Source organism: Anoplopoma fimbria, chromosome 16, assembly GCF_027596085.1.
Source record: "Anoplopoma fimbria isolate UVic2021 breed Golden Eagle Sablefish chromosome 16, Afim_UVic_2022, whole genome shotgun sequence".
NCBI lineage: Eukaryota > Metazoa > Chordata > Actinopteri > Perciformes > Anoplopomatidae > Anoplopoma > Anoplopoma fimbria.
This window is the reverse complement of record NC_072464.1, coordinates 25,375,575-25,399,261: the sequence shown is the minus strand read 5'-3', so window position 1 is coordinate 25,399,261 and position 23,687 is coordinate 25,375,575. Positions and strand designations below refer to the sequence as shown.

Sequence of the window (23,687 nt, the reverse complement as noted above, 5' to 3'; positions counted from 1 at the left end):
AGTATTCGGGTGTATTGAACCTTTAAAACTATGAGTACTTGGACAGCAAGTAGTATTTGGATTGAACTTGGAAGTACCTGGACAGAAATGATTAATTAAACCTTTACATTTTATTTATTTAATTCATCTTTAAGTATCATTTTATTTATTTAATTCATCTTTAAGTATCAGAGGTACAGTGATAAATAAAGTAGTAAAATAATAAATTCTTAACTAGAGTATTTAGTTACTTTGCACTTTAAAGTATAAAGTGTTCCAATGATATGTTCATATTCTTATTCAAACATCTTTTGAATGTTTAAACAGGTTTGTGTCTCATTAAGAGATCAAGGTCTAACTTTGTGTTTTTAAAAAAACCCAAAAATAACATCAAGACAAATCTAATGTGAACAAAACAGTTTATTTCAGTTTAAAGGTGAAATCATCTCTTTATGAAATACTTGTTTTTCATTCTCTAGGTGAAAGAATACGTACATCAAAAATAGTTCATATGTTCTGAAGGCAGAAAGAAAACACGGCGGTATTAAATATAAAACTCAGAAGAACCTTCAAACAACAGACCTCAGATCAGGCTGCTCACCTCAGGAAGGTTCCATTTTATTAACACTCCTCCAAACAATTGTAATTATTCAGATGTTTCTACAACGAGAACGACGGATATTTCAGGATGAAGCGACTGAGTGGATTTAAGTGAAAACTTTACGAGTAAAGACGCCGATATACTAAACATGTGATCAGATTAAATCAGTGAACAGAGAAGTGAGGTTGTGTTTGGAGTCATTCTGAGACACTAAACAGTGAATCCTTAACTTCTGACAAAGCGATCAAACAAACATGTAAACAGTAAAATAAAACGGATTTCTGCTAAAAGTGTTGAGTTATTTCATTCTGATTGTTAATTGGATTAATATATATATCTTTAAAATGAGCATTAACATTAATTCATGATGCAAAACCCAATATGGGTAAATTCATGGAAGTTTGTCTTTTTTAATGCGCACACACACACACACACACAAAACGACGACCTGCTTTATCTTTGTTCTCAGCAAAGCTGCCACTCAGGAAAAATATGACTTTTTAAAAAAAACAATAAAGAGGAAGAACAGTGACCGTCCGTTAAGCCCCGCCCTCCTCAGATACCGTTGCTACGCGGGTAAATCTGTCTGTTCTTGTGCCGTTTACAACGAGGATAACGACGGCTGATTAACCGTATATACTTTCTGTCATATTTAAAAAATACATCCAATATGTTTTCCAGCTGATTCCTTTATAAAAACATTGACTTTATAAAAGACGTGGACTTCTTCTCAGGGTCAGACGTGTCAGTGATTTCATTCCTGGTTGATTTTGAATTTCTATTTAAGTGAAAACAAATGAATTGAGCTCAGAGTTTAAGGTTGTGTCTGAAATCCCATATTGAGAAGCTCTTTTTCAGAAATATGTGCATAGAGACAACCTCTGGTTCTTTAAAGTGAAGTCAAAGCTTCCTGTGTTAAAGCTGCATTCTCTCTGCTGTCCACCAGGGGGCGACTCCTCTGGTTGTATAGAAGTCTATGAGAAAATGACTCTACTTCTCTCTTGATTTATTCCCTCAGTAAACATTGTAAACATGAGTTTATGGTCTCAATCTCTAGTTTCAAGTCTTCTTCAATACAGCATGATGTTCATTTAGTAAATGATGCTCCATTTAGAGTCAAACAGACCATAAAGAAAAAAATTATTGAAGTTGCGAATTCCAAGATGGCGACGGCCAAATCGCTGAACTCAAGGCTTCAAAACGTCCACAAACCACTGAGAGACCTAAAGATGACTCCGTAGACTTCTTCTAGACAGTCTGGTTACTACAGTGGAGCGTAAGCTAGCTGGCTAGCTCCACGTGCTAACAGCAGCTTATGTTTGATCACTCACTATCTTTCATTTAAAACGCTTCTTGGACGTTGTTGTGAAAACAGAACACCAACCGAGCTGTCGTGCTTAGCTGTGATTGGACATCACCATTCAGGGGGCGGGGCTTAGCGAACAGTTCAAGTTTAATATTTTACAAACGCATCACTTTGCATTGAACATAAGTTTCTGAACAACAACAAACGTATTGTAGATCTTGTTGAATTGAGTCGGACTCACGTTTTCTGATCATCATCATGGTTTTGTAGAAAATACATAAAAAATACAAAATAAAACACAAAAAACCAGCACCCCCCCAAAACACAAAGCAAAGAGAATATATCAGAGTAAATATATTACTGTAACATTAAATCACCCACATCAGAGAAACCAAACCATCTTTACCCAAAAACAGATGCCTGAATGCAGCAGATCAGCTGATTCCTTTCACTTAATGCTGACTCATCTAGTCAGAACGCTGAGTCACTGCTGACTCACAGACACGGCAGAAAAACACAATTAATCATTTCAAAAGGCTGTAATTATTACCCACAATCCCCTGGTTCGTCACCTCATCTGTATCTTTAACAGCTTTATCCTCATTGACGTTTATATATTTTTTTAAGAAGTTTTGTGCTCATTCGCAAAATAAGTTCAATTATTTTATTTACTTTGTCTGAAGTTTGTTTTTTATTGTTGTGAATATATAACATGGAACCCGGGAGGACTAGTGTTAGTGTCTCTATGTTCTCCAGCTTTATATTATCTAAATATGACAAATAATAGATCTCATGTTCTCACTGGGTCAATATTTTAAAGTCTGCCGATGTTTTAATCCTCAATACGACTTCACACAGTAACGTCTCCACTGTGGCTGAACACATTGGAACATTTAAACTTTCATTTCAAACATCCTTTCAAACATTATATCAAGAGAAGATGATTTTAGACAGGAAGCTGATGGAGGAACCTCCACGTCTAACGTTACTTGCTCTCCTGTTGATTTAAACACAGAATCTAATCTCAGACCAGATCCTGATCTTTACAAACACCACAGAAGTTAAACTACAGTTCTAATTATTCTAGAAAACAGTGTTGTTGATCAGGGCAGGTTGAAAAAAAACCAACTTAAATCTATCAGCAGTTCTGGACTCTCAGTTACTTAATCACTTTGGGTTTCGTAAAAAAAGAAAATACGCGTGCAAATAAATTCTTAGGCCATCACCTGCACGTGCATGTAACAAACATCAGACGTCCTTTTGGGAGGAGTGAGATGTCTGAAGCGTTAAACATGAAGCTGCAGCTGGTTAGCTTAGCTTAGCATAAAGACTGGAAACGGGGGAAACAGCTAGCCTGGCTCTGTGAAACAGGAAACATCTCACTGATCAACACACAAGAATCAAACAAACTGTTTTTACAGATTAATGATGTTCATCCATGAGCTTCAGACGTCTCTATGCTAAGCTATGCTAAGCTAAGCTAACCGTACTGTAGCCTCATCTCTATAATATTGATGTAGAGCTTTGAGGATCATGTGTGACTAAACTCAGGTGGAGCTTCTCGTTTGTCACAAACACAACATGATTAGTAAAATAAAACTTAACCCAGAAGTGTTTCCTGTCTCTGAGCAGTGACCTCAGAGGATCCGCCTCCTCGCCGCCCGTTACCCTGAATGTTCCTCTGAGGTCACACACAGTTTGACCTCTAGGCGTCTGTGTTCCCGTTCTCCTCCGGCTGCAGCTGCTCCTTCTCAGTGCAGTCCTCCTGGGGGGGGCGTACCCTCTTAAAGAAGCCCAGCTGAGGAAAGAGAAGAAGATGAAGAAGAAGAAGAAGAAGAAGAAAGAAGAAGAAGAAGGAGAAGAAGAAGGATAATATGAAGGAGAAGAAGAAGAAGAAGAATAAGGAGAAGAAGATGGAGGAGAAGAAGAAGGAGAATATGAAGGAGAATAAGAAGAGGAGAAGAAGGAGAAAAAGAAGGAGAAGAAGAAGAAGAATAATATGAAGGAGAAGAAGAAGAGAAGGAGAAAAAGAAGGAGAAGAAGAAGAAGGATAATATGAAGGAGAAGAAGAAGAGAAGAAGGAGAAAAAGAAGAAGGAGAGGGGAAGGGGGGGAAGAAGATGGAGGAGAAGAAGACGAAGGAGAAGAAAACAAAGGAGAAGGAGAAGAAAACAAAGGAGAAGGAGAAGAGGAAGAAGGAGAAGAAGAAGATCACATTTACATGTTTAGTGCTGCAGCTCAGATCGTGTTTGTTGGTCTGAAATCTATTTCCTGCACATCGTCTGCTTTTCCTTCATAACATCAACTTAAACGTCAGTAAAAACAAAGAACATAAATATTTCACATTTTTAAAAGTACCTCATAGTAAAATACACTTAAATATAGTTTAATATAATGAACTGCACATGTTTGAAGTGTTAAATGGCATCACTCGAGGACAGTGATCAGACGTCACATCTGCAGAAAGTACTTTTCTAAAACATCTGCAGGAGAACTCGTCCAGCTGTGAGCTCCGGGCTTCTTTCTCACCTTGTACATGATGAAGATGAGCAGCGCCAGCAGCAGCAGTCCAGACAGAACCGCCAGAGCAACGACCCAACCAGGAACCGGCTGAGGAGTGTCCGCCAACCACGTCACCGACACACTCACCTGAGGACACACACACACACACCTGTTTAAAGACGTCTGAGGCTACGAACGCACAGCGAGACGAGCAGTGATCAAATGGCGCTGAAAAGGTGTAAATATTTGAAAAAAGCTAGAGAAAAGCAATGCTTGGTGCAAAAGTATGGAAAGCGGCAGGTGTCATCAAACGCCTCTATTTTCACATGCTATTCGCAGCATTTTGTAGCAGTGCTGCTAACGTTACTAGCTCTCCTCCTGTTAGCGGTGCTGCTAACGTTACTAGCTCTCCTCCTGTAAGCCGTTAGTGGTGCTGCTAACGTTACTAGCTCTCCTCCTGTTAGAGGTGCTGCTAACGTTACTAGCTCTCCTCCTGTAAGCCGTTAGTGGTGCTGCTAACGTTACTAGCTCTCCTCCTGTTAGCCGTTAGTGGTGCTGCTAACGTTACTAGCTCTCCTCCTGTTAGAGGTGCTGCTAACGTTACTAGCTCTCCTCCTGTAAGCCGTTAGTGGTGCTGCTAACGTTACTAGCTCTCCTCCTGTTAGAGGTGCTGCTAACGTTACTAGCTCTCCTCCTGTTAGCCGTTAGCGGTGCTGCTAACGTTACTAGCTCTCCTCCTGTTAGCTGTTAGCGGTGCTGCTAACGTTACTAGCTCTCCTCCTGTTAGCGGTGCTGCTAACGTTACTAGCTCTCCTCCTGTTAGCCGTTAGCGGTGCTGCTAACGTTACTAGCTCTCCTGTTGGTTTAAACACAGGTTGGTTGTTTACATTGTAACATTATCAGAGATCAGAGACTAGAGAAACATGAATGAAGTCCTGATCTCATGTTTTACTGAATATTGGAGGAGAACGATCGTCAGTAAAACTTTATTTAACTCTGTGATGGTTAACGGTAAACTGTGGAATTAATCTGAGGTTCAAATGATGAAGAACCGTGAGGTGGATGAGTACGGATCACGGATCCACAACGTGTCTTACCGTGGTGCTGTTGGATGGAAAATCTATCGGCACGTTCTTGTACGGCATCTCGATGACGTTGAAGGACGCCGTTGACCGAACCACGTACGAGCGATTCTGATTCTCCGACTGAAAATAAAAAATAAAGTAAAAATAGCGATCAGACAACAATCACTGTGGAACCAGAAAACATTGAGGGTTCTCATGAGGTTCTGCAGCGGTTCTCTACACACGGTTACCTTCAGGAAGTTGTTGACGGACAGCCACGAGGAGATGAAGAGGATGGCGTTCTTCTTCCTCTCCAGACGACCCACCTGACATTTGATCTGCTGACACTCATCAGGAGTGATGCAGTCCTGCACACACACACACACACACACACACACACACACACACACACACACACACACACACACACACACACACACACACAGCTTAAATATTTATCCGATGTACTTTAATCGATCATTTGTAACAAAAATAACTCTGTGTGTGTGTGTGTGCGTGTGTAAGTGTGTGTGTGTCTCTCTGTGTGTGTGTGTGTGCGTGTGTAAGTGTGTGTGTGTGTCTCTTTGTTTTATTAATTTCATTAGATTAAAAATCTCCTTTACAAGAGTGTCCTGGCCAAGGTGTGTATATGTGTGTGTGTCTGTCTCTCTGTGTGTGTATATGTGTGTGTGTGTGTGTGTGTGCGTGTGTGTGTACCAGTGTCTGCACGTCGTTCTGTGTGTCTCTGGACTCCAGGTCTCTCTTGCGGACGTGGTTCCGGTTCCGTCCCTCCGTCTCTCCTCTGGAGGGATCCCTGGTGGTGTTCTTCTCCGAGGATTTCTGGTTCTAACACACACACATTAAAAAACGTTTAATAATTGTAATGTTTAATTATGGGGTTCCTGGGTCATTAAACACTAATCTCATTATTTAAGTTACTTATAAACCAGACACAATATTTAACATTTAGAATTCTGAACAGTTTTTATTGGTTATTACTTTTGTTTTCTTATTGTTTGTTAGAAGTTTGAAATTAATCCATCTCATCGAAACACGTGATGTTAAACACATAAATGCAGATATTTCATCATAAATGGTTTGAACTGTTTCTCCCTCGAACAAAGCTCATCATATAAACAACAAAAACTAGAACTTAACATGGTGATCAGACATCTTTTACTTATTGATTGAAGAGGTTTAACCTGTGATCAGTTCAGCTGATATTTAAACAGTACTGACTCTATTCCAACCTTCTGTTTCTATGTGAAGTCTGAAGAAGAGCTTTGATGAAGTTAACTCCAGCTTGTTCTAGGCTGCTTTTATTGTGAAACTCTTGTGAAACAGGAAGCTGTTCCTGTTTAAATCTAAGCTTCCGGCTGATTTCTTCTCTTCTTTTTCAGCTGTTTCTCAGAGGATCTTTGTCTCTTTGAACAGCGTTTAGTTCTCCGTCTACTGAACTAAAGAACGCCTGTTAGTGAAGAGTCTTCCTACAAAATAAAAGCATGAGGTGAGTGTGTTTCTCACCGGCAATTTGAGCGGGTTGATCTCCCGGTTCGAGGTACAGTTGATCGGTCCGTCGGTTTCTAAGTTGTAGATGTAGAGCAGCGACCCGTTCTTGTACCGGTACGGGAACTCCACCACCAGCTCCGCCTTACTGATGGTGCTGGGCCCGCTGTTCAGGAGCTGAGAGGAGCCGAGGTCACGTTATTGATTATTGGTTCTACTAACAATGTGCTGAAGGACTGTTGTTACTTCCTGTTTGGAAGAAGCTTGGACACAGCTGCACAAAGACAGATGTTCCATTCAGGGGAGGAATAAAATACCTTACTGAATTTATACTATTACTGAAGTAAAAGTACAAGAGTATTAGCATCAAAATATTGATAACTTTATATACTGCTGGGCAGTTTGTGAATTTACCCCGGAGATCAATAAAGTTATTTATTTTGTATATATTTTGTATTATTAATCTGAATCTGTTATCAGATAAATGTAGTGGAGTAAAAAATACAATATTTCCCTCTGAGATGTAGAGGAGTAGAAGTATAAGAATGTATAAGTATATAAGTACCAGAAAATGGAAATACTCATGTAAGGTACAAGAACTACAAGTACTAGAGTAAATGTACTTAAGTACTTTCAACCACAGCTACTGACTAATATAAACAAATATATAACATATATATGTGGAGTGAGTAGATGTGTATTTGTACCTCGTAGACGTGTTTTATCTGTGGTCCGATATCTTCTCCGGCCAGAGGAGGCTCTTTATGTTTCCAGTTGGCGATGGGGAGCAACACCTGAACAGGAGACGAGGACCTGAGAACACACACACACACACACACACACACACACACACACACACACACACACACACACACACACACACACACACACACACACACATATATTATATAATTAAGGCTTTAATGATCATTTATCATCAAGATTCATCAAAAAATGCAAATAGCACAATGTTACCCTCTGATGGAGACTTTGGCGAGGACAGCCAGCTTGGTGACGCTGGAGACTCGAGGACTCATGTTGTTGAACTGATTTGAGCTGAAACACAAAGAGGAAACTTTTCATCAAAACGTGATTTAGAAAAAAACATTAAACTCTAAAGGATTCAAAAGTACGTAAAAAATGTTTAAACAGACGTTAGAGAGAGAAAGTTTAACAGGATGGATGTGAGGGTCTGTTGCTGCAGTAACAGACGCAGCCACAAGGGGGAGCGTCTGAGCCTTAAACTAAAGTCACTGTGAGGAACTTTATCTGGTCCTGATCCAGTCTCAGTTTAGTCCTGATCCTCTTTATGACCTCCATCAGTATACCAGACCATGAGAGAGAAGATTTTCTGATTCTATATAGTTATATACAGTATATTTATATATGGTAAATGGTAAATGGACTGTACTTGTTTAGCGCTTTTCTAGTCTTCCGACCACTCAAAGCACTTTTACATTACTAATCATTCACCCATTCACACCCATTCATACACTGATGACAGGAGCTACCATGCTACCATGCATACAGCTACCATGTATGTGTGTATGTACACATACATACATCGCAGGAACAGCCTGCGGGAGCAATTTGGGGTTAAGTGTCTTGCCCAAGGACACATCGGCATGGACTGCTGGAGCCAGGGATCGAACCGCCGTTCCTCTGATTGGAGGACGACCCTGCTCTCCACTGTCCACTCAGCCACAGTCAAACTCTTACTTTAAATAACAGCATTCAACATCCTGAAGAGCTAAAACAACGAGTTCATCAGTCATCCAACAGGAGATCAGTCAGCAACTATTTATTAAACTTATTATTTAAATAATGTTTTAAGCAAAAATACAAAGAGATGACATCATTATGAGCTGAATCTCTTTGGGTTTTTGAAGAAAACATGATATTTATAGAGACTTTTTTCTGATATTAACAGATGAACCAATAATGACCGTGAGGTGAAGCTCTGGATCAGTACAGACCCAGAACCCAGACTCAGACCTGACTGTGAGCTGCTTCCTTCACTGTTCCAGCTTCTTTCTCTCATTTAAATGAGCAGCTCTGCTTCTCTGACTGCTGATGAGAGGACGGAGACCGTTTACCGTCTGTTCACACAAACAGTCCACACACAACAGGCTGCTGGTTCAGCCTCAGGAAAGAGGATCACACAGAACCAGCTTCTTATATTACAGAGTTTAGCTTATTATTATTTAATGAATTACATAGATAGTTTCATAATGAACTGAATGTATACTTTGAAGCTGGTGATGTGATAACGGCCGCCACGGCGTTTGTGAATTAGTGCTAGTCTGAATTTTAACAACTGGTTGTCACAAATAGTTCACTGATAAAAACACTATTTACATGTTTAAGGATTTTACAAAGAAGAACAATTCATTTTTAGAGGCTTTAGAAACAGGAAGTCTTAAAAATCTACATTAAAGTAAATATTTTGCAGCTAAACTAAATAGTTTACAGGATATTCAACCTTTGTTTCTTTACATTTAATACTTGACTTCTTTCTTTACAGGTCTTGTATGAAGGTAATAAAGTAGTTTATGAATATGAGATATGAGTTTACAGCCTGTTAAAAGCCTGTAAATAAAAAGAGTGAGATCCAACAAACACACCGATGTGTTTGTTGGATCTCACTCTTTATTTACAGGCTTTAAGCTTTATTTCACTACTCAGGTATGCCATCGGTTTACATGTGATTTGTTCTCTAAGGACAAAGATAAACTTCTTATTTTGTCTGTATGTCACCAGGTCTAAACATCTTTATATAAATTACTAGAGGAGAGTGTCGGTGTTAAAGGAAGGACACTCTGAGCCTTATTACCGTCAAATAATGTACTCAAAAAAGATTTTTTACTTCTATTTGGAGATAATTATGCGCTTTAGTTTTGGAACTACAGCTCCCATAATGCTTTGGCGATTCAAGAAGATATAATATTAATGTGGCCATGTTTGTATCTCAGTTTATATTCATTAGAAACAGGATGGTTGTTTTTCTAAGTGGATTTATGGACGTGTATTCTGGATGACATGATGGTTTCCTCTTGAAGTGAATCTAAATAAGTGCTCAGAGTTATGACACGTTTATGAAGATGAGATTCTCTGCTACCACAACGTGAAGAGACCCTTCAGGACTGTACCTGACCATCTGCACGTCAAACTTCACCGAGGTGTCCTCCTCCAACAGCTGGTGCACGCTGAACCGCAACTCCGCCAGCACCTGGCCAATCACAGCGCATGGCGAGACGGCAAAGGACCAATCAGAGAGCAGGAGGAGACAGTAAATCAGGTCAGGGCCAAACAGAAACATTGTTGTTTATAAAACCCCGTTCCTTATTACCTGACTTTAAATATGTCAAACATCCTGTATATCATTCACATTTAATGTCTCATCACTCTGCAGCAGGTCCAGTTCTGGGTATTTTCAGAGTAAGAGCTTCTTTGCTCACACTGAACACTGCATCATGGGATTTGGTCAGTATACAGTCATGGTGCTGTAAAACTCGTCTCTATGGTCATATCAGCTCCTAGAATACCCTGATGCATCATGGGATGTGGTCAGTATACACTCACGGCGTGCTGCCTTCACTGACCTTGGTTCCTCCCTTCATGGGGTTTCCCAGGTCACACACCACCATCTTGGTCTGGTTCTCCTTCTTGAAAGCACAGGACAACCTGTTGAGGGTCTGTAACAATAACAAAGAACTCATCATCATCATCATCATCACCATCATCACCATCAATTATAGTATTTTTTTAATAATAATTTGCTAATTATTTGACAGTTTTTTTAACTCACTATTTGATAAATATTGGAGTTGTTTCCTCAATATTTTATGATTACTGTTTAGTTTTTTAGCTCATTATTTAACAACTATTGTATGTTTTATTTGCTAATTATTCAGTTGTTATGGTATCATTTCTTTAGCTCATTATTAAATAGTTCAGTCGATTGTTCTGCTCATCATGATCCATCTTTTAACAACTTTACAGTTAAAGAGGTTTCTATTCTGTTAATTTGCACTTTGCTGTTAATCTTTATTTTTGTTTTTCCATAATGTGAAGCACTTGAATCTCCTTTGTGTCTGAAATGTGCAGCACAAATAAAGTAGAATATCAGGTACTAGGATCCTGGTGTTTCCTGGGAATTGTTTTGCTTTAATTTGACCAAACTAATCCCAACAACTACTTGATGCGTTTGAGAACGTTTGCTTCTTTTGTTACACTTAAATTATACTTCAAAGTGAGGGAACAAAATATGATATTGTTTGTATTGTTTATTTTATCCGTTTTATCCGTTTGTTTTGACACAAATGACCAAAACAAGGTGAAAACTGTCTCCGATCCTGCCGTGCGTCCCGTTTCAAACAGACTCTGCACAGTGAAGCTCAAACATCTGAGGAACCAGAGGAACCGTGTTCCTGAGCGGAGGAGGACTCTGGGCTGCTTCAGGTGACGTTACCTGACTGCGGACGACTCCGGTGTAGTCGGCCTGCTGTGGAGGGAAGACGTGGAGCTCGGCCTCGTAGGCTCCCTCTCCCAGGTTCTCAGCGGTGATCTCCAGAGTCAGAGCGTTGTCGTCACCGAAGAAGATCTGGTTGCGGTCGCTGCGGCGAAACACAAGAACGAAAACGGTAACTAACCGTAAAAAAAGAGTTCTCTGATTCATGTTACATTAACTATAAAAGAGGTTAAATACTGTGTCTCTGCCGGCAGCACAACGAAGTAACAACTCAGAAATGAATGAATTTATGTATTAATGATGGTCATAAACATCCTGTTTCTATTGAAACATAGTTCTATACTTTAATATCAGTGGCTGTTTTACAGATAATCAACATTCCCAAAGACGCTGGTTATGATGCCACCTGCAGCTGATTGGCTGTTAAACTGCTGAACTGATGATGTCATTGGCTCTTAGTTGTCGGATGTTATATTTGATAGTGACTGTGGTCACCATGAACACTTATCTTCTACAGAATCATTACTCAATCAAAGTGTTTTTCCATCCAAAAACTTGATAAAAGACACAAATAACCAAACAAGGTGAAACTCAAAGTCCTTCCTCTTCTCACTCACACTCTGAATCAAAATATCAACAACAGTTTCCTACCTCTTCACAGTTAACCTCAGGTCAGGTTTACAGATGTTGTCGTCTCCACAGTCCAACAGGATGTGGGCCTGAGGGAGGAGGGAGGAGGAGGGAGAAAGAAAAGGAAAAAAGGAGAGAAGGCAAGAAAGGAAAGGAAAAAGAAGAAAGGAAGGTTGACACAGGGAAGGAACGAAAAGGGAAGAAGGCAGGGAAGGAAGCAAAAGGTAGAAATGAAGACGGTAGAAAAGAAAAGAGGGAAAAAATGAATAAAAGGAAGGAAGAAACAAACAAACAAACAAACAAAAAAAGAAAGAAAGGAGAGAAGGAAAAAGTAAGAAGGAAAGGAATGGAAGAAAGACAAAGAAAGGAGGGAATGAAGGAAGAAAGGAAGGAGGAAAGGGAGAAGGAAGACACCAGAAGAGGAGGGAAGGAAGGATTAAAGAACAAAGTGAGTGATATTGGTGACATTATTACACAGGTGAACACACAGGTGAACACACAGGTTAACACACAGGTTTTAACACACAGGTGAACACACAGGTTAACACACAGGTGAACACACAGGTGAACACACAGGTTAACACACAGGTGAACACACAGGTGAGTTACCTACTTGGTGACGTTGGACGGAGCCGACATGTCGAGGATGGGCAGCAGTCCGGTCGTGTCTGCGGCCTGCTGGTAGTCCAGACTGTACTCCATCAGCACGGAGATGGGAGTGATCTTATCCCGAAACTTTTGGTCGTCCTGAAAGACAGAAAAGATTCTACTTTTATTTTGAAGAGTTATAATCTGCTGCTTATAAAACACATGATACACCTTTGTTTTTTTATTCTGAGGTGCGTTTCATTTCCTCACCTGGAGGAAGACCTGCTGCTCCTCGCAGGCCGGCCCTTTCCCGTTGAGCACCGTCATGTTCTTGGCGTACTGGAAGGTCTGGCTGTACAGGAAGAGGACGCGTTTAGTTGTCTGCTTCAGGCGGTCCAACAGGAGGTCCACGCGAAAATCTGGAGGAGACGAGGAGACAAGGAGGTGACGAAGCTGCAGGAGTTATTATTGATGTAGACGTGATGTTGAATGAGTTGTCTTCAGTCAGTTAATGCTGCAGAGAGAAGCTGCTGCTGTTTGACTCACTGAGAGAAGCTGGAGCTCCACGACCGCTGGCCTTCAGACAGTACTTCACCTTAAAGCTGGAGACACACACACACACACACACACACACACACACACACACACACACACACACACACACACACACACACACTTCACTGTAGCACTCTTTAAGGTCTGAGTCAACATGGCTTCTTTTTGTGGGGAGCGCTTCATCCCAGTGTTTCACAGAAGAGGAGCTGCGATTTCCTTTTTTTAATGTTTCTATGACAACAATATCTTGATATCACCACCAGGACACAACCTCCAGTTCTTTAAAGTGAAGTCAAAGCTTCCTGTGTTAAAGCTGCATTCTCTCTCCTGTCCACCAGGGGGCGACTCCTCTGGTTGTATAGAAGTCTATGAGAAAATGACTCTACTTCTCTCTTGATTTATTCCCTCAGTAAACATTGTAAACATGAGTTTATGGTCTCAATCTCTAGTTTCAAGTCTTCTTCAATACAGCATGATGTTCATTTAGTAAATGATGCTCCATTTAGAGTCAAACAGACCATAAAGCAGGGGATGCTTTAGGGCGGGGCTACACACTGATTGACAGGTCCACACCAGAGACGTATACGGCGTCTCTACGTCACTCCTCCTCAGTCCATATATGGTCACTTCCTGTTCACTGGTTGCAATCCAAGGCTTTAAACCCCCCGACCAATGAGAGACATCGTGATGACTACGTCATATAACCTGATCTCATCTACACCTGGTGTTAATATCCAGCGTCCACATTAGATCGCTCTGTTCAGCTCAAACGACCAAACGGGTCAAGATTCCCTCACTGCATGTTTTAAAGTGGAACAGAAAGAGGACTACTAAAATAAAGATTATAATAAATGACAGGATGAAATGAGGACGTTTCCTGTGGAGGAAGTGAGAACTCACCAGGACACCAGAGTGGAGGTACCAGGAAGTGTGCACGTCTTTTCCTCCGGGTTGATGATCTGAGGCGTCATGTCTAACGTGGCGTTCACACTGATCACTGGACGAGCTCTGAAAACACACACACACACACACACACACACACACACACACACACACACACACACACACACACACACACACACACACACACACACACACACACAGACAGGTAAATCAGCAGCAGCTCTGCAGTGAAGGGGTTAATGTGTCCTAATAGCTTCTATAAAGTCAGCAGGTGAAACCTGAAGGAAAACAGCAGCTCTTTGATATCAGAGGTGGCTCATTAAACTCCCCACTGGGGGGGGCACACAAACACACACAACACACACACAGACACACACACACACAAACACACAAACACACACAGACACACACACACAGACACACACACACACACACACACACACACACACACACACACACACACACACACACACACACACACACACACACACACACACACACACACACACACACAGACACACACACACAGACACACAGACACACACAGATACACACAGACACACACACACACACACACACACACACACACACACACACACACACACAAACACACAGACACACACACACACAGACACACACAGACACAGACACACACACACAGACACACACACACACAGACACACACACACACACACACAGACACACACACACACACACCGTATGGTTACCTGTATAAAACAGCTTTGTCTGCTCCGAACACTCCCACTATTAAATCTGAAAGACAAACAGCTTATTTGATCCGTTCTGAGCCTCTAAATACACACACATATATTCACACATATATTCACATATATATATGTGTGTTTGTGTGTGTACCTGGATATCCATTCTTATCTATGTCAATGTTTCCATTCATGGAGTATCCAAAGCTAGCAGGCATGTAGCTGGACGCCCACTTCCCCTGAAGGACCTGAGAGACGAGACACAACTTTGACTCAACACAACAAGATTAAAGTGTGTTTTTGAGGTTTAGATTTTGCTTCCTGTTGAATGTTACAACAGTTTAGTGTCTAACATCTTAGCGATTAATCAGAAACTACAGGGTTTAATCAAGTTATCTAAACAGAGTTATGTGGAAGTGAAACTGGAAGTGAACGCAGCCTCAAATACTCATCCTTTACATCCAGAAGCCATAAACCAGAGAGAGGCTCTGAGATCAGTTTAATGACTGTTTCTATCACGCAAAACAACCACAAAGAGACACAAAATACACACAAAGAGACCAACTCCATCCGTTGAGGAAGATCATGTGAAACGATTCAAAGCAGCACAAAAAGTACTCAATGGACCTTGTGGAGAGACAGAGTCCAGCTGACTGAATGTCTTTAGTTCTGCAGGATGGGGTGGAGTTACGGTGCTAATGCGGTGCAACATCTACCTGAGAGGGGACGGGGTCAGGCCCCTGAGGACGACCGTTGTGGATGTAGACCAGGCCGTAACGGTCGGGGCCTCCATAAGGAGCAGAGATGGCCACATCTAGAGGGAGACGAGAGACGGGAGGTGAGGCGGGTTTGATCCAGGTCTGGGTCTGGACCTGATCCAGTGTGTGTGTCTGTGTGTGTGTGTGTGTGTGTGTGTGTGTGTGTGTGTGTGTGTGTGTGTGTGTGTGTGTGTGTGTGTGTGACTCACCGTTGTATCCGTCCATGTCCAGGTCTCCCAGCGCTGTGATGGCTGAGCCGAATCTGGCGTAAACCTCCGACCCTGTGAGCATCTGAGGTGGATGGAAGGAGAATCCACCTCGACCCAGGTACACTGACACCTGGAGAACACACACACACACACACACACACACACACACACACACACACACACACACGCTCACACAAACACAAACACACAGCCTGTCAGTTGTAGTAGTATATATATACTTCGCCACTAGTAGAGAATATTTTATTGTTTTTAAAGTCCTCTGTAATTGGAAATTTCTCCCCCATATGTTTTATTTATTATTATTATAATATATTTGTTATTTTTATTTATATCATTTTATTATTGTTATCATTTTTTTGTCTTTATCAAGGATATATATGTTTATGCTGGGACAACATGCCAAGAAAATCTTTGTTAATTTGAGTGTATGTCGTTTTGTTGTTTAAATATAAAAAAGAAAGAAAAAAGGAAAAATAGAAATGCTAGTGAACAGGAGGTGAATATTTGCACGTTCATTTCACACGTGTGACTGCCTTCTTAATCACAATGTAACTTTATGAGGTCACAATGTAACTTTACTTCACAAACATTATGAGAGTTGATGTCAAATATGTTCCACGTTTATTGTGTTGACATGTAAGCATTTAGCGTGCTAGCCTTAGCGCTAACAGTCATCCTGCTGCATCCACAAGCGCTTTTAATGCCTGTTTTATTTATGTGTGACAACCAGAACCAGGCAGTGAATGTGTGTGTGTGTGTGTGTGTGTGTGTGTGTGTGTGTGTGTGTGTGTGTGTGTGTGTGTGTTTCCTACCTGTCCCACCTCCCTCAGTTTCCCATCGGGCCCTCTGTCCATGAAGAGAGGAGCTCCAACCAACAGATCCACCAGACTGTCAGAGGAGGTGAGAGGAATCAGAAAGTGTTTCACTCTGCTGATGTTTTTAACACGTTAAACGTTCTCACTAAACCTTGAGACACTAACGCTGGATGCATTTCCTGCCTCATTAAACATGTGTAAACTATTTGGGTTTTTTTTATTGTTTGGGACTTGCATTGTTGAAATGAGCTTGTGGTCTTCTTCTGCTGTTTTTAAGAGGAGAGCTGCAGAGGTTTTATTACACATTAGTGCCACCATCTGTTTCTGAACCCCAGGAGGCAGAAATGTGTTCCCTGTTAACCCCGTATGTTTATTAAATATTAAGAGATTGTTGATAGCCTGATCTTTGGAAGTTGCTGTCTTTGATTTTTGTTGTCGCTATCTTGTTTTTTTGGAACCAGAAGTGACAGAAGAGGGCGGAGCTAAGAACAACTGAACACTGAATAATTACATTTTAATGACCAAATTGTTACAATTAACTTTGATGAATTGAAAACTCAGTAACGGCTTTAAGTTAACAGGTTCAACTCTTAGACCGGACAACGTAGTGGCAGCGACCTGTCAATCAGTGTGTAGCCCCGCCCTAAAGCATCCCCTGCTTTATGGTCTGTTTGACTCTAAATGGAGCATCATTTACTAAATGAACATCATGCTGTATTGAAGAAGACTTGAAACTAGAGATTGAGACCATAAACTCATGTTTACAATGTTTACTGAGGGAATAAATCAAGAGAGAAGTAGAGTCATTTTCTCATAGACTTCTATACAACCAGAGGAGTCGCCCCCTGCTGGACAGCAGAGAGAATGCAGCTTTAAGACACTTCAGTTTTAGTTATAAATGTCCCTTTAAATTAAGCAGGAAGTATAAATAACAGAGTGTCAGAAACTTACTGGTCATTATTAACATCTGTAGCAGCGACCGAGTGACCAAAGTAGGCCGCCATCTACAGACAGAGAGGAGGAGAGAAATAATGAGCTGACACAAGAAGACTGGAGCAACGTTCATAAATCACTGTTAGAAAACAAATAATTATTATAAATTATTATTATAAATTATTAAAGCTCAGTAAATCCTAGGGATGGAAGACACTTCAAGTTTTATATTCTGATATATTCTTTAAGGAAAAATGAAAACATCAACACATGTAAAACTTGACTGTCTGTTAACTCAGCAGGAGGAGGAGGAGAGACACACACAAACACCCACACACACACACACACACACACAGACACACACAGACACACACACACAGACACACACACAGACACACACACACACACACACACACACACACACACACACACACACACACACACAGTGAGGCTACACTTCTTGTACTGCTGCTTAAGAAAGACTATTTGTTTACATACAAGAATAATAAAGAAATGTTGATTATTTTCTTAATTCAATGTATTTTTCTCCCAGTATAATCACAAAGAGAGTATCTGTAAGAGTACTAGTACCAATAAACCCTAACGATACCCTACTCCTCTTCTGTCCTCCTCCTCCATGTTAAACGTTTACTCTCTCTTCTACACCTTGAAAAAGTTAAGCGACTAGTTTCCTGTCACCAGTTCAACACAATAAAAATAAAACCCTCCAGCTCACCTGTGCTCCTGTGAAGTTCACCATGGACGCCATGTTGAGGCCGTTGAAGATGTTCACCTGCAGCAGAAAACACAAGACAGGAAGTCAGCTGAGCTTCAGGGATCCACATCTCCTCATTCACTCTGACCTGGGCCGACATCAGTGCGTGTGTGTGTGTGTGTGTGTGTGTGTGTGTGTGTGGACCCCTTTAACACTTACATAACCCAGCGCCTGGTCTCCTCGAGGTACTCCGGTCACGTAATCTGCGCAGGAGAGAAAATCACAACTCTCGTGACTACTTCTGTCAGCGTCCAACAATTAACCTTCCATTCATCTAAATAATATTCATTCATTGTTTGGAGTTGTGCAAAATGCCCATGACGTCATCAGATGTTGTTTTAGTCCAAAGCTAAAAAGCTTAAGAGTCACCAGATCACAAAACTCACAAATCAGATTAATAGGAAAGAGAAAGTTTAACTGACAATCGTTATCCTCCAATATTCAGTAAAATATGAGATCAGGACATAGTTTATGCTTTTCTAGTCTCTGATCTCTGATAATCTAACAGGAGGAGAGCTAGTAATGTGGTCAGCATGGTGACAGACTGTGGTCTCTGCTGTTGTTGTACAGTCTGATGGCAGTGGGCACAAATGAGCGTCTGAAGCTCCGTCCTGCTCTTTGGTAGAATCAGCCGATGGCTGAAAGAGCTGCCCAGCTGCCACAGCTCCTCATGGAGAGGGTGAGAGGGATTGTCCAGGATGGCTCCGAGTTTGGCCTTCATCCTCCTCTCACCCACTGACTCCAGACTGTAGTAACGTCAGCAACACTGCTAACGGCTAACAAACTTGAATAAATCCAGTGGTTTGAAGGAGATGTTTTCACATTAATATGAATAGATATTAGAGATGAATTATGAGCTGTTTAACTTCCTAACACTAGCTCTAAACAGATAACATCAACATTATCATCATCATCACTAACGATGATCTAATAATAAAGCAATAATCAGGGCAGTTTGATTTCTGTTCTCACCTTCTTTTCCGTCATCGTTGAAGTCTCCGACCGTCACAGAGTATCCTGAGAACAGTAAAATCACTTATGTCATCAGAGTTTAAAGATTCCCGCTGTGATTAGTATACAGATGTCGATGGTCAGTGAGTGTGTGTGTGTGTGTGTGTGTGTGTGTGTGTGTGTGTGTGTGTGTGTGTGTGTGTGTGGTTACCTAGGTAACTGTCATCGTACTTAGCGCTGGCCGACTTGGTAGTGAGGGTGTTACCATACGAAGTGATGTACTCATTACCAATCCGGGCAAAAATCTCAGAGACATCGTCTGAAATCAGCTGACCTGAAGAGAGGGAAGGAGAACATCAGAGAACAAGAGGAGAACAATAACAAGAGAACCAGACGAAGAGGAAAAACTAAGAAGATTGTCAGAGTAAAGAACAGAAAGAAGAGAACAAGACGAGCAGAACGTCAGAGTGAAGAACAGAAAGAGAACGTATGATTTGGTTCATGAGTTTGTTTACAAGCTTTAGGTTTAGAAAAACATTCAGAACATGTAATTAAAGGAGCCACAGAGACGCAGCGTTAACAAGTGTCTAATCAGAACCAGAGGTGTGTGTGTGTGTGTGTGTGTGTGTGTGTGTGTGTGTGTGTGTGTGTGTGTGTGTGTAGTTGTGTGTGTTGACTCAACAGGAAACAATAATTAGACTAACACACCCCTGGAGGAGAGAGAGAAAACATGTGTGACTGAGTCAGGATACAGTCTGTGTGTCACACCCTCTGAAGTAAGTCCACCACACGCACACGCACACACACACACACACACACGCCTGGACTTTACCTGCTCATTAAACTCTTAAGGTGTTGATGATGGTTCCTCATATTTAAGTGTGTTCTCTGACGCTGCGTTCACACTACCACAGACAACACTACACTCCACATGAATATCTAATTGGATAACAGCTGTTTTCACAGGAAGGGAAGAATGGTTGAAACAAAAACATATATATGTGGTTGTTACTAATTAAACGTACCAGCCGTCAGTTAGTAGCTTGACGTTAACAGCTTCCATTGAAGATGAACGTTAGCCTGTAACTGTGTTGCTCATAGTGTGAACGCAGCATCACGTTTATGCTAATGAGCACCGTCCACCCTGAGGATCAGCTGTTTGCCGCCAGCTGGCAACACAACTCTTCCTCATTGTACATCGTTTGTGTATCACACACACACATTTGTTCTGAATGTTGTGTTCAGCTTTATGCAGACGATACAGTAATATACATATCAAAAATATCTTATTTCAGATTGTATCAGCTCTGCAGTCTGGTTTAATAGCCTTAAACACTGGATCGCCACCAATATATCACTACACAATAAACTAAATCTCATACTATGATTTTTGGTACTCGCCAAAGCATTACATCCAAATCTTAAGCTTCCTGTGTTATTATATGTCTTCACTTATATACCACTGCAGAGAGTTGAACATACCAAATACCTGGGCCTCTGGCTCAACTCTGAACCTTTTCTTTAAATGCCATATTAAGTATACAGTGAAGAAAATTAATCTTGGTATCTGTGTTCTTTTCCCGATCCAGAAACTGCTTTATCATTTACTGTTAGAAAGAAGCTTAATCTTACCAATATGAGACTATGCTGATGTTGTAAATCAAGCTGCATCCAAAACTAATCTTCTTCCTCTCAATGTAGTTTATAATAAACTGTGTACATTTGTTCTTGGCTGTGCTTTCATAACTCTTTAATGTACAGCTCCTCCCACCATAAGAAGACAGCGGCATGGCTACAGTTTATTTTCAAATTCAATCGTTTCAATTAACCTCACTAATTAAAACAGTTGATGGTACCTTTATCCTCCAATTATCAGTAGAGACACTCTGTTCAGCTCTTTGTTCTGTTCCTGCAGTCTCAAAGTCAACAGCTAAGAACGCCTTTATGATTAAAGCTCACTCTGATTTTTGTCTAATTGTGCTTGTATTGTTTTGTACACACTGACTCTCTCTCACACACACACACACACACACACACACACACACACACACACACACACACACACACACACACACACACACACACACACACACACACACAAACACACAAACACACACTCACCCTGCCAGTAGAAGCTGCCGGGTCCTCCCACCACCACTTTGTTGTTCTTCTAAAAGCACAAAAAAAAAGAAGAATGAAACTTTTTTCACTTAAACTTCTCTTTGGACCCCTCAGATCACTGATGAAGTACTCAGATTACATAATTTAGTAAAAGTAGTAATACCACACGGTAAAAATAACTACCTTCAGGAAGTCGACACTGAAGCCGGCCTGGCAGAAGCCCTGCCCCTCAGGTGAGTTGGCATCTGGACGGAGAAATAAAATATTAAACATTAAATAACATAAAACAATAAAAAGGTAAACAGATAATATACTTTTATTAATATTTATTGTTATTACAAATCATTATTATTATTATAATTATTATATTCCAGTCAATATATATCCAGCATTCAGAGCCCCTAAAACATAATTCTACAATGTTTAAGATGGATGTGTTTTAATGGTACTTTCTCTATTAAACACTGAAGAGAGAAGTTCAGAACAGCTGATTGGTGACAGTTTTTACATATTTACACAGTGCCAGACTCAGGACTCTAGTTCAATGCTCCTGTTGGACATTTACTGCACGTTATAATAATGAAAGACTGACCCGATCTGCAGGGCGAGTACTCCACCACCATGCTTCCTTTCTTCAGGTAACACGTTCCCACCGGCTCTCGCTCATTGACGCCGAAGGTGGACCACTGATAAAGAGGAGCACAGGCCTGCACAACACACAAACACAATAAAAAGATCAGTAAGATATTGATTGAGAAATAATAACAGGTGAATGTAGCATATAAAATAATAAGTAGAAGTCTGTAAAATTAAAATAAATGTTGAAACTATACAAGAGCAATTCAAGTCCAAGTTAAAAGGAAAGCAGTATAAATGGTGATAACATGGTATCGTGACGTACGTGTTGTGATAATATTGTCTCTTGATAAGTATCGTGATTATATCGCATAGTGACTTAAGTATTCATTTATAATAATAATAATAATGGATTGTACTTGTATAGTGCTTTTCTAGTCTTCCGACCACTCAAAGCGCTTTGACATTACCAATCAATCACCCATTCACACCCATTCACACCCTGATGACAGGAGCCACCATGCAAGGTGCCACCTGCCCATCAGAACCCGAACTAACATTCATACACGTACACCACAGGAACAGCCTGCAGGAGCAATTTGGGGTTAAGTGTCTTGCCCAAGGACACACCGGCATGGACTGCCGGAGCCAGGGATCGAACCGCCGATCCTCTGATTGGAGGACGACCCTGCTCTCCACTGAGCCACAGCCGCCCACTATACTACTAAATACTAAGTATTGTAATAATATCTCCTCGTGATAAGTGTAGTGATCATTTTGTATAGTGACTTAAGTATCCTGATAATATTCTATCCAATTCTATCAAGTGATTTGCTCATGCTGAAGGTACTCTGATCTTTGAAAGTCATGGGACGATCTTCAACACACTTTAAAGATCAATAGTCAGGACCATGAAAAAACTTTAAATCAATCTGTTACTGTTGTAGCTGATCTTCTTTATTGTTTTTTATATTTGTATGTTATCTTGTTGTGTAACTGAAACCTCTGTAAACCATTGAGTTTAAGTTCACATTATATTACAGTATCATGCAGTATAATACAGTATGGGATATATCGTGTAGTTTCTCACCAGGATGTGTTCTCCATCAGATCGTACTGAGGCACCGAACCACTGCTTGGATTTAAACTCCATCTGAGCTCCTTCGTTATTCTTCCTGTCATCTTTAAAGAGAGAGCACAAATTATTATTAATTCATGTAAATGACCAGACAAACACATAAAGACTGAGATATCAGAATACTTCAGTGGAAGAAATCTCCCAGCAGTGTTGACCGACACCAAGAGACCCAACGGAGCCTCTGCTGGATCTGGGTCTGTCCACGGTGGACTGGTCTCTGCTGGAGTCTGGTCTGAAGGAGTTTCTGGTGAACCTTCATGATTTCATCTGGTTTCACCAGAATCCGACCCGGTGGCTCCGATGACGAGCTTTAAGAATAACTTTATAGAAACAGACGATCTTCTCTCTTATGGTCTGTTTACTGATGGAGGTCTACAGAGGATCAGGACTAAACTGAGACTGGATCAGAACCAGATAAAAGTTCCTCACAGTAACTTTAATGAGATCAGTATAAATCCTAAGATGAAGATGGAACCACAGTAATAGACTGTGTACATCTACCGGCCTGTACACACTCGTAGTAATGTTATGTGTTGTAATAAGGAGACGCCCTGTCCTGCTCTC

At 40.8% G+C, this 23,687-nt stretch overlaps 1 protein-coding gene across 1 annotated transcript in view; it reads right to left on the bottom strand.

Annotated features, from left to right (window-relative positions):
• Positions 1–381: 381 nt before the first annotated feature.
• itgav (integrin, alpha V) overlaps positions 382–23,687 on the bottom strand; it is a 36,747-nt gene continuing 13,441 nt past the window's right edge. The window contains exons 3-32 of the mRNA XM_054614881.1: positions 23,076–23,167; positions 22,002–22,116; positions 21,593–21,654; positions 21,410–21,458; positions 19,500–19,622; positions 19,310–19,354; positions 18,497–18,540; positions 18,299–18,355; positions 17,581–17,633; positions 16,627–16,702; positions 15,794–15,923; positions 15,543–15,640; positions 14,981–15,074; positions 14,833–14,878; positions 14,102–14,209; positions 13,193–13,248; positions 12,917–13,065; positions 12,668–12,805; positions 12,080–12,147; positions 11,429–11,573; positions 10,560–10,652; positions 10,107–10,186; positions 7,933–8,013; positions 7,665–7,770; positions 6,976–7,134; positions 6,169–6,297; positions 5,703–5,819; positions 5,485–5,592; positions 4,415–4,534; positions 382–3,684 (exon numbers count right to left, since the gene is read on the bottom strand). Coding sequence (XP_054470856.1) covers positions 12,668–12,805; positions 12,917–13,065; positions 13,193–13,248; positions 14,102–14,209; positions 14,833–14,878; positions 14,981–15,074; positions 15,543–15,640; positions 15,794–15,923; positions 16,627–16,702; positions 17,581–17,633; positions 18,299–18,355; positions 18,497–18,540; positions 19,310–19,354; positions 19,500–19,622; positions 21,410–21,458; positions 21,593–21,654; positions 22,002–22,116; positions 23,076–23,167 — 1,535 coding nt within the window. The 3' untranslated portion in view covers positions 382–3,684; positions 4,415–4,534; positions 5,485–5,592; ... (7 more) ...; positions 11,429–11,573; positions 12,080–12,147. The remainder of the gene's footprint in view (positions 3,685–4,414; positions 4,535–5,484; positions 5,593–5,702; positions 5,820–6,168; positions 6,298–6,975; positions 7,135–7,664; positions 7,771–7,932; positions 8,014–10,106; positions 10,187–10,559; positions 10,653–11,428; positions 11,574–12,079; positions 12,148–12,667; positions 12,806–12,916; positions 13,066–13,192; positions 13,249–14,101; positions 14,210–14,832; positions 14,879–14,980; positions 15,075–15,542; positions 15,641–15,793; positions 15,924–16,626; positions 16,703–17,580; positions 17,634–18,298; positions 18,356–18,496; positions 18,541–19,309; positions 19,355–19,499; positions 19,623–21,409; positions 21,459–21,592; positions 21,655–22,001; positions 22,117–23,075; positions 23,168–23,687) is intronic.